Here is an 11175-nt window from a genome sequence, read left to right as displayed (position 1 = left end):
GGGAAACCTCTGAACAAAGTTTGAAAATAGCTGTTGTGGTTTAAAAATCATGAGCCTTGGAGTTGAACCTGTTCTGCTCCCCGAGCACGTAAGTCATGTGTAACCTTGATTATTAGGTTATTTAGCTGCTCTGAGCTTCAGTCTCTTCATAAACAAAACAAAGGAGGTAATATGTGAGGATTAAGGTATGAAACTGCCTGGCATATAGCAGTGTGCTCTTAAAACTGTATTCTGTACCCTAGGAAGAAGCAGGAATAGGGACTTTTGGTCAGAAGAGCAATCTTGGTGCGAGCATCTGAAATTAAGTTTTTCCAAAAAGGCACTGGACACTTGGGCAGTATGTAAGTTTGTGTGTGAGTCTCGTGCTTTTCTGCCTTTTTGGAAGGAGCCACAGTGGCCCGCCTGACCCCAATGCCTTGGCCTTCCTAGGGTGCCTGTTTAGCCCTGATTAAGTACCTTAACCCCTATGCCTTGCTTCCCATCACCTACTCCTGTGATTGACAGAGCCAGTTTGAACTTTGCTCTCTGAAGTAACTACATGTAAGACAGAGAAGAGTAGATACCTTCTCGAGAAATCTTAGGTTGCAAATTTTCCCCATACAAGGCAAATTCTTGGCAGAGGAAGATCTTTGTAAACCCTGGGTCTCTGTTTCCTGGGGGATTTTCCAGCAATGCAGAAAGGATAGGACTCTGTTTACTTGACTCTTGGTGAGCCCAATCTCTGTCTATTCAGCCTGCTTTATCCCAGAACTAGTTGTATTTCCATTTCCACAATAGAGGACCTGGTACTAACCTGGTTTCCAGGCATTTGGAAGGATGATTTTTAAACTAAGTTTTGAAAAAAAAAAAAAACTAAGTTTTGAACTCCTTCCTGTACACAAAACCTTGCTGGAGACTCTGTGGGAAGAAAGGAGCAGTAATGGGACAACGTTACCATTTTAAGGGAGCTCTCTGGGGAGTTAAAAAAATAAACCCAGGACATAATTGCAAAGCTACAGGTAGAACCAAATAGATATGAAACCATGGCTGAATAAATATACCTAAGAAGTGAAAAGAGTTGATAGACTAGGTAGCATAGCCAAAGCTCGGTATGTGTTAAAGGGAAAGGAATGGTAGCTAGTCATTTTTTGACCTGAAGATGGCTTTGAAATTTGGAAAAGTTTAGAAGAAAGTGCTCAAGTAGAGAGGATGATGAGAAAAGAAGAGTGGCCATCATGAAATTTCCATCAGAACTTTGCATTCTTACCGACTTTGCCTCTGGGACTGTTTTTTTTTTTTTTTTAATTGAGCATAATTCACAGATCATAAAATTTACTACAAAGTTCACAGTTCAGTGTTGTTTTTTTCCCCCATATATTCACAAAATTGTGTGACCATCATGTTGCATGTTCAGTCATTCAGTCTTTTCTGACTCCTTGCTACCCTATGGACTGTAGCCTGCCAGACTCCTCTGTCCGTGGAATTTCCTAGGCAAGAATAGTGGAATGGGTTGCCATTTCCTACTCCATCACCACTATTTAAATCCAAGAAGATTTTATCACCCTAAGAGAAATTTCATACCCACTAGCAGCAGAACTGAAAAAAATAATTTTTTAAAAAATTTTACTGAAGTACAGTTGATATACAGTGTTGGGTTGTATAGAACTGAAAAATTTTAAATGTCAAATTTAGGCCAGGAAAAGATGACCAGAAAGGCTCACTAAGGCCACACCCTGAGTAACCTTAAGAAAGCTTTAGATAGAAAGTTCTGGGACCCAATTCAGAAGCTGGTGCCTAAGGCAGCTCACAGCTAGCTGTCTGATTTGGTACTATTCCAAACCATAGCATCTGCTTTTAAAATCTGTCAACACCAACACGCTACCTTAGAGGGCAACCATGGGTGGTGTAAAGGGAGTAGGCAAAAGCCAAATGTCGAGAGAAAAGAATTTGCTTTCCCAGGACCTACCTCATTAAGAGAAAGTCACCAGACCTGTCTGGTAAGAGAAACCAGGTCACTTCCAAAGCTAAGGGGAAGTCACCTGCTCTTTCCCAGAGTCTTTGACCGGTTTGAAACCTTAACACCTAATACCCCTCTGAAAAGAGAAGACAAGGGACCCAGAAAGCATCTGAGTGGTCTTGCCAGCTTCCCCTGAAGAATTAATAGTTCTGATAAGAGCCTTTTAGTCCATGAGTGTGATCAAACTTGGACTCTGGGGAACCTGACGAGGCTGGACTCAGTTCCCCCAATATTATCAGGTGAAAGACTGACCACTTGATGTCAGGCCAGTATTCTCAGGTGATGCAGTGATCAGGCAGGTTGACTTTGGCAGTAAAGCTGATTCTCAGGACTGGGCCTGATTATTCTGCTTTTGGCACAGAAATGCTGGATAAATCCTGGACTACTGATGCTGGAAGGATTAATAATAGGTAACATGTATTAAATATGTATGATGGGCTACTTTACATGCATTTATTTTTCTCAAACTTCACAGCAACTTTTAAGAGGAAGGTACTGTTTTTTAATCCTCACTTCACAAATGAGGACAAAAGGTAAGCATGGTTAAGAACCCTGGCCAAAGCAGGCTTGGAGTCAAACTAAAAAGCCATTAGTTCAAACCCCTTATGATACAGAAGGAGAAACTGAGGCCCGAGGGGGTTAATGACTTTTCCAAGGTTGGTGGCTCAGTCGGTAAAGAATCCGCCCGTAAATGCGGGAGACTTGGGTTACATCCCCGGGTTGGGAAAATCCTCTGGAGGAGGGCATGGCAACCCACTCCGAGAATCCCCACGGCTAGAGGAGCCTGGCAGGCCGCAGTCCATGGGGTCGCAGAGTCGGGCACGACTGAGCGACCAAGCACATAGCACAAGATTGCAAAGCCAGTGAGGGTCACATCCAAGCCTCCTGGCCACCAGGTCAGGGCTTCTTGGGCTCTAGAGTGCGATGGAGACACCTTGGTGGCCTTTTTCCAGCCCATATTGCCAGCCAGGCCAGGCCCAGGCACCGCCGGTAGAGCGGATGACTCAGAGGGCGGGGACTGCTTTTCCCGCACCACCCCGCCCCGTCCCGCTGCTCTGAGGATGTAGAGCTCTCGGGTCGGGCGGGTGGCGACTCGTCCGAGTGAAACCAGGAAAGCTCCGCCCCTGGCACTCAGCGGGTGGCGGGGGCCTCTTCCCCCGGCAGCCGGTCCCGGCGCCTGCAGGGCCCGGCTGGCGATGGGAAGACGCGCCCAGTGCGTTCCGCCGCTCCTTCTCCTATTGGTCAGTCTGGCCCTGGGGGCGGTACCCTGGGCAGCTCCTTCTCGTGATTGGATGATATCAGCCTAGGGCCCGCCTCTGGCCTCAGGCTGTGAAGGCGGGGTGTCACTAGGCGGCAGCTGGCCAAGGAGCGTAGCTGCTGCCAGCTGAGGTGCGGAGGCGGTGGGCTTGGCCCGCCACGGCCGAACCCGCTCCCGGCGGCCCTTCCCACTCAAGTTGTGCCTCTTCGTCAACGGCCCGTTTTATTTTGTCCCCATCTCCGAACGCTGGAAGGCGGTCTTCTCCTCAGACCTGAGCTTTTAATGGCGGCATCATACTAGGCCCCTGGTGATACTTCCCTCCGCTCAGATCTGATGGGACTCTTCCCCGCTTTCAGGTCTGAGGTGCTGAGTGCCGCTTACTGCAGCGTACCCCTCCGACCTCACACCTGAGACTGTACCCTCACACCTGAGCGCTTCAACCTCCCACCCCCGCGTTCCTGGCAGAGGAGTCTCCAAGCCGCCTTTGCGCTGCTCACCGACCCTCCCGGGATCGGACCAGTTTGAGGGGACCAGACCAGACCCTGATGGAGAGAGCTGGATCCCCAACCTCTCTCCTGGCTCCAGAGTCTTGCTTGCAGGTCACTGAGCCAGCCCCGTGAAGGTCAGGGTCTCTGTAACTGACACACCAATCCCTGTCCCGCCCTTCCGCAATAACTGAAAAAGACAGGCGGAGTGTCACAGGGCAACTTTATTGAGAGGAAACATGGTCACACCCAGCAGACATGCTTTCCCTCTCATCCTGGGTCTTGGTTGCTGCACACACACACACACACACACGCACAGGCACACACACACACTTTCATCACCAACCTCTGCCACACAGTTCAGTTTTCAGCTCCAAAGATGGGACACTCCTCAATTCCTAAGATCCATAGGTAGCAGGGGCAGGAGGGGATTGGAGTGGGGAGGAAGTGGTCAGGTTCGGGGTGGGGGGCGGTGTGGGGTGGGGGTCGGGGGTGGAGACAGAGAGCAGGGCTGGATGGGATGACCAGTGGCCAGGAGCACCTGACGGCTGCAGGAAGCGTGGAATCCTCTGGCTTCAGGGGGCCTCGGCTCCACTGGTTCCTCTCTATGGAGCCTTTCTGAGCTGGGCCAGAGCGTTTGGGGAGAAGGGTCGGGCCTCCCACCCCATACAAGTCCTCTCTGCCGGGAGTGGGGGACTGGAGCGGGCAGGGCAGGGCAGGGCGCGCAGCGGCGCGGCTCAGCTCTGGGGCTCCTCGGGAGCCTCGCCCCCTTCTTCCCCGGCGTTGTCGGCCGTCCACAGCGTCAGGTTGTCTCGCAACAGCTGCATGATGAGAGTGCTGTCTTTGTAGGAGTCCTCGCTGAGGGTGTGCAGGTCGGCCATGGCCTCGTCGAAGGTGGTCTTGGCCAGCGAGATGGCCTCCTCGGGGCTGTTGGCGATCTCATAGTGGAAGACGGAAAAGTTCAGGGCCAGGCCCAGGCGGATGGGGTTGGTGGGCGGCATCTCCTTCTTGCTGATGTCCATGGCCTCCTGGTAGGCCGACCGGGCTGAGTCGATGATGCGCTTCTTGTCGTCGCCAGTGGCCACTTCGGCCAGGTAGCGGTAGTAGTCGCCCTTCATTTTCAGGTAGAAGACCCGACTTTCGGCATCACCGGCCTCCTTGATGAGGTGGGTGTCCAGCAAGCCCAGCACCGTGTCGCACACGCCCCGGAGCTCCGTCTCTACCTTCTCCCGGTACTCTTGCACCTCCGGGCCCTTCTCTTCCGAGCTTTCTTCATTGCTCTTTTGCTCGATACTGGACAGGACCCTCCACGCCGCCCGCTGGCCACCCACCACGTTCTTGTAGGCCACTGAGAGCAGGTTGCGCTCTTCGCAGGATAGCTCCTCACCCTTTTCCACGGCGCTCTTCATGAAAGCTGCCATGTCTTCATAGCGTTCGGCCTGCTCGGCCAACTTGGCCTTCTGGATCAGACTGGCTCTCTCCATGGCTCAGGGGACAGGCAGACAGGCAGGCGGCGGGCTAACTGGCTGCCTCGGAACCAAGGCCGGGTTCTGTGCCTCTCCTGCTCTCTGCCCGCCTTTTGGCTGGAAGGCCAGGCCCAGAGAAGGGTGGGAGGGGCAGAGGGCGGGGCTAGGGCCCTGGACCTGCCTCCCTCTCCTCTTCGCCCCCACACCCTTTCCGGCTCTTCCTTAAAGGTAAAAGGGCTGGGATGGGGGGTAGGGGGGCGGGGGCCGGGGGTGAGTCATCGGGACTGTCAGCGGGAGAGATTTGGGCGTTGGCCTCACCTGCACCGACACCTTTCCAGGCCCCAGGCTGCCCCCTCTGGTTCAGGGCTTCTATTACATGCCTACCGTGGGTAGCTGTCCCAGTTTCTCAAATCAGATCCTCCTTCACCGTGTTCTTCCAGGGGTTGAGGATGGCTTCAGCTACCTGGCCGCCATGGGTCTAGGCGCCCGTAAAGCCAGGTGCAGGAGGATGGGGTTCCCAGTCCTGCCAGGTATGTTTCCCCCATTGGTTCAGGTGAGATAACTGTTTATCGATAGGGCGGTAGTTTCCTAAGCGCCTTCATACCCATGATCTAACTTATTCTAACCTGCTATGTCGATGAGAAATGGGCAGGTCTATGACTACTACTCCCACTGGAGAGGTGGGAACACTAAGGCTCAGAGAGAGACGAGAATTGCTCAGTCACACAGCTACTAAATTTGGCTTTGCTCCCATCAAGTCTTTTGACCTTTGAGTTCCAGACTATTTAAAAGTGACACGCAGGTTTCTTCCGGAGTCTGCCTGAAATGTTCTACCCCCCCACCCCTCACTCCTCCTCAGGGTCCTGTCCCCTCTGAGCTCCCAGAATGCACAAGTGGCAGCTTCCAGGGTGCCACTTAATGAGGTGTTTAACGAGCGGCCTCTGACGCTGTGGCCCAGCCTTTGTAATTAGTCACCCAGTAGGTTTTTTGGATACCTTCCCCATCACAGCACAATTTTCCCTTTCATGTTGGTGGCCTGTTGCCACTTGTCTAAGGACTTACCCTCTGGCTGTCCACACCAGGTCATCTGCCCCCTCTGTCTGCAGTCATGTCTCAGTGGGGTGCACAGAGGGTGGGGACCCAGCTCACTGGCTGTTCCACTTTCCTGCCTAACTCAGCCCCGCCCTCTGTCAGGGGCAGGGATGCAGGTCACCTGGGTGCCCTGCCCAGCTGGGTACCAGGAGGGTGGGAAATGCTAGCAACTGGGGAGAAAGACAGGACCGAGAAGATGGAGGCGGCTGTAACACATGTCATTTCGTTTTATGGGGCAGCAGTCCCAGCTGAGTGCTGCCTTCCCCCCACCTCCCAGCTGAGTGAGCCTGCCTCTCAGAAGTTTCCCTGCCCCTTCCCTCTGACCACGGCCCCACTTCTGATTCCTGGCAGAAGGCTCAGAGATGGAGACTTCTCTGTTGCCAATCTTCTGTCCCTGTTCACTGAGACCCTGTCTCCGTGTCAGTTGAAATTTTCACCTAAAGGTGTTGGCATTGCACCTAGGAGGGTGGGTTCCTGCTTGTCTGCTCTACCTCTAGCCAAAGCTCAGATGGGGCTTGGGGCGGGGCTCCTCTCTCTGGGATCCAGCCAGTTTAATGCTTGAACCAGGACTATTTCACAAGCCTGTCCCTCCCCAGTTCCTCTTGGTGTCTGAACACCCACCCTCTCCTCCTGGAGGGAGGCTTAGGCCAGAACTCTGAGGCCCAGAGATGAGATCTGCTTCTTATGAAGGAAAAGTAGGGACGTGTCTGAGCTGATGCCATGTTTTCCAAGGAAGCAAGCAGAAGGGATTTTAGGCTTGCCATCCTAAAGGCTTTGCCTAAATCAGCTCACTGACACAGAAAACAATGAAAAAGAAACATATCGGAATACCAGTTTACAGCGTATGTTTAGGTAGTAGGATTCTAAGTGGGTTTTTTTTTTCCTTTGATTTTCCTAGTATCTTCAGGTTATCAATGGTGAATGTGTATTATTTTTCTATGACAGAACAGCCTACAATCTTGGAATCAGACTGCCTGGGTTCAGTTCTTACAAGCTGCTGTGGCTTTGGGTAAGTGACTTGGCCTCTATGAGCCTCAATTTTCCTGAATAAGAATGGGGCTTATTGTGAGGATTAAATGAGTTGATGGAAAGTACTTAGCAGAGTGGATGGTAACTATTAATATCATGTGAAAAGAAAACCGAGCCTTATTATTATAAACATGCACACTCGAAGCATTAATATGGAGCAGGTTTCTATGGAATAAGGAAGGACCCCAAACCAAGTCTCAACCAAAGCCCAGACCCTGCCCAACTGGAGAGATGAATGAATGGTCAGAGGCAGTCTGACAGCACTACCTCCACCCTCTCCAGCTCACGCATTCCTCTGGCCTCCACAGGCCTTGGGCCCTCGAGGACCTTCCCTGGTACTAGTCATCCAGCCCGGGCTTTCCCAGGTCCTGGAGGAAAGCTGGAGATTCCAGAACATTAGAAACCCGGAGGGCAGGGCCTGGTAGGCCTAGGAATTTTGCAGATGTTTCTGTCTCAAGGCAGGAAGACTTCTCTTCCTACCACTCATGCCAGAGACCTGGTGGTGGTTCACACCACAAGCTCCATGCCCTCAGCACAGCGCTGGGCAGGGGAAAGGAAGCCTTGTCACTCCTTCCCCTCCCCTGCTGAAGCTCAGGGGTGAATTTGGGAGCCAGGCTACCTAACACCTCCTGCCCGCTCTGGCCTGTCAGTCCTGACTCAGTTCCTGTCTCAGGCACCTCCCTTTGCCTCCAGGCCTCCCTTTCCCAAGTCCGGAGCCCAGGCAGGCAGGACGCAGCAGGCCCTGACAAGGCATGGAGTTCCACTGTCAGCTGCCTGAGTCAGCAGGGCAGGAGTGGGGTCTGCAGCTCAAAGGGGCTTTCCTCACCCCACCTGCTACCTCCCCATCCTCCCATAGAGCATCCTTCCTACCAGCAGGATCAAAGCCTCTCATCCCACAGACAACCACTCCTTCTTAACTGGTAATAACAGGCTTTGAAGGGTTGTGGCATAGAGAAGGCACCAACCAGTTGCTATCTACCTCCACTGAGAACAAGGACAGGGCTCTGATTGCAGCAGGAGGGATGCTGGTTAGACTTCAGAGTGAACTTCCTAGGAAATTTTTTTCAGTCTTGGAATGATCAAATTAATCAGGTAACTAGAGGAAACTAAAGTGAAAGAGAGTGAAAGTGAAGTTGCTCAGTCGTGTCTGACTCTTTGCGACCCCATAGACTGTAGCCTACCAGGCTCCTATGTCCATGGGATTCTCCAGGCAAGAATACTGGAGTGGGTTGCCATTTTCTTCTCCAGAGGATCTTCCCAACCCAGGGGATTGAACCAGGGTCTCCTGCATTGTAGGCAGACACTTCAGAGGAAACGAAGGGCTTCCCTTATAGCTCAGTCAGTAAAGAATCTGCCTGCAATGCAGGAGACCTGGTTCGATTCTTGGGTCAGGAAGATGCCCTGGAGAAGGAAATGGCAACCTAGTCCAGCATTCTTGCCTAGAGAATCCCATGGACAGAGGAGCCTGACAGGCTATAGTCCATGGGGTCGCAAGAGTTGGACATGACTTAGCAACTAGAGAAACAGAGAGGAAACTATGGTGCCTTCTCCCATAGTTAGTTGTGAACAAGAGTTCAGTTAGAGCTCACTCCACTAGTTGGCTGTCTTTGGGAGAAATATTAGATCACTTTTAAATGACTCAGCTACCTGAGTCTTTTTTCCTTAAGGCACTGCTGTTTAGAGTACCCTACGTCTCCTCGGCCATTCCAGTTTAGGACACAGTGTGGAATTACTGGAAAGAGAATGGAATGAAAAAAAAGAGAGAGAGAATGGAATGAGGTCTGGGTGTGGAACTGCATCCCAGCCCCATTATAAGGCCTTGAGCAGGTCCCTTCCGGTCTTTTGGCCTCAGTTTCCCCATCAGTTCAAGGAGGCCAACACAGATCATCACTCAGCCCCTGCTATCTCTGAATGACATTCTCTGATATTAAGGTTTCTTCTCTGAGATCCCCTCCTTCCACAGCAGCCATCTTCATTCCTTGGGTGGTACAGAAAAGTCTAAGATTGGAGGAGACATGAGCAGGTGCAGATCTTGGATTTATCAGCTGCGAGACCCTGGCAATTCCTAAAAAGGCTGTCATCACCTTCTTCACAGGTTTAGGCGAGAGAATGGGTCAGTGCATGTATTCTGATGTGGGGTGTCAGCTGGGGAAAGGCAAGATTCCATTAATACCCTGGGCTGGGCTCAGTTCAGGGTGTGACAGCCCCAGACTGGAGTTAAACCCGCTGCCCCGGCCTGGACTGGGACCTCTCCAAGTTCAGAGGTCAGCTAAGACTTGAAGGTCTCTGGAACTGAGACCAGGAGTTCTAGAGGGGCAGAGTGAAGACAACCCTAGCCGCTCTGCCTGTGTCCCCTCTGGCTTCATTGCGCCTCTTTTTAAAAATCTCTAGAATGGCTCTGACCAGCTGACTAGGCCAGCATTGAGGATAAGCCAGATGTTCTCCTGCAGATTCATCACAGGCCCCAGCCCTGGATCCCAAATAAAGGTGGTACCAGACACTCAAAGGTATGGCAAGAAGAGGGAGATCTTTATTTTGGTTAAAAAAGGTACAGGACAGTAGACCAGCAGCCCCCGCCCCCACCCCGCCATGGGCTCAGCAGATTCCCGAGGCCCACCTGGTTGCCTTCAGTTCCTCTGAAGAGCTCGGGACTGTCAGCGCTACCCTCGGTGCCTGAAGCAAAGGGGGACAGCGTCCTCCTTGCGTCCTACCCGCTGGGTGGGGGGGGGCGCAGGGGGGCCCGTGGGAACAGTGTCAAACCAGCTGTGCTCAGAACAGTCACCAAACTTGTTCAGCAGCGTCATCAACACCCCAGACGGCTCCTGAAGAAACCTGCTAGGCTAGACTAGAGCTCTGCCTGGTCCTGGGGGTGGGCAGGCTGTAAGGCAAGATTCCTAGAGTCTTGACTTCTGACAGATCTGGGGAAGGGGAAGGAAGGTGGAGGAGGGGAGGGCGAGTTTCAGCAGAGTCTGACATCATTGTGCTGACAGCTGCTTTCTGACCTTCTACACTCTGGCCGCGTGGAGTGGGAGCGGGGGCAGAGAGGCCAACCCCTGCCTCCTCTGCAGGGGGAGGGGGGCGCCCTAGGGAGGATACATGTGGGGCAGGCTTGGGGGCAGACCCTGTAGGCACAGACGGTGGCAGACGGGCCACGGGTTAGGCAGGTGGAGGTGCTGGGGGCCTGGCTCCCCCCAGGCCGCTCCTGGAGAGGCAGAGAGCAGCGGTCCTCAGGAGGTCCTTAAGCCCCCGCACACACTGGAGATCCCAGGCAGGACAGCAAAGGAGGAGAAGAGAGAGGGTTAGCACGATGGGGAGGAGTGAGGAGGCCGGCGGGGAGCGGGGGGGCGGGGGGCGGCCACAGCACCTGTGTCTTCCCCACAGAAGGGCCGAGGCTCAGGCAGCAGGCAACCAAGCAGGAGAGAAAACGCTCAGCAGGACAGAAAGCCAGGACACAGAGTTAGTGACCGAGGGCCCCTGTGCACCAGGACGCCGAGAGCAGGCCCCAGCGCCTCAGGGCAGGTGCGCCATCCTCTCCCAACCTCGCCCTTCACCTCCTGCGCCAGCTGGAGAGCTGCTCTGCGTGAAGCCACTTCCTCCGTCCAGGGTGGGGCCGGCTCTAGCCCTGCGCCCACGCCCCGGCCCTTCTGCTGATGGGGGGGGAGTCCTGAGGGCCCTACCACCGCCAGCACACACACTGCACCACACACCAGACAGATGAATGGGCCCCGTGGGGGCGGCGAGGCATGCGATGAGGATGGTATGGTGTGTGAGGGGAGCGGGCAGTGCTGCTGGCTGACGGGGGAGATACAGTCTTACCAGCTAACCCTCTGCAAAGAGGCCTGTTAGCTC

At 53.4% G+C, this 11175-nt stretch overlaps 1 protein-coding gene and 1 long non-coding RNA gene across 2 annotated transcripts; one reads left to right on the top strand and one right to left on the bottom strand.

Annotated features, from left to right (window-relative positions):
- Positions 1-3945: 3945 nt before the first annotated feature.
- SFN (stratifin) lies at positions 3946-5332 on the bottom strand. Its single transcript, XM_061147849.1, has one exon. It carries the CDS (start codon positions 5221-5223, stop codon positions 4477-4479), a length of 747 nt encoding a protein of 248 aa, XP_061003832.1. The 5' UTR covers positions 5224-5332; the 3' UTR covers positions 3946-4476.
- Positions 5333-5653: 321 nt separating this feature from the next.
- Positions 5654-9760, top strand: LOC133060669 (uncharacterized). Its single transcript, XR_009693802.1, has 3 exons — positions 5654-5735; positions 7243-7306; positions 9718-9760. It is a non-coding gene; the product is annotated as an uncharacterized LOC133060669 (long non-coding RNA).
- The last annotated feature ends 1415 nt before the right edge of the window (positions 9761-11175 follow it).

The sequence above is a fragment of the Dama dama genome, chromosome 8 (genome assembly GCF_033118175.1).
Source record: "Dama dama isolate Ldn47 chromosome 8, ASM3311817v1, whole genome shotgun sequence".
Taxonomy (NCBI): domain Eukaryota; kingdom Metazoa; phylum Chordata; class Mammalia; order Artiodactyla; family Cervidae; genus Dama; species Dama dama.
The sequence above is the reverse complement of the archived record's forward strand: the minus strand, read 5'-3'. Positions and strand labels throughout refer to the sequence as shown.

What these genes read in the sequence shown, in the direction of transcription:
- SFN (XM_061147849.1), bottom strand. Translation starts at nt 5,223, where the DNA reads ATGGAGAGAGCCAGTCTGATCCAGAAGGCCAAGTTGGCCGAGCAGGCC.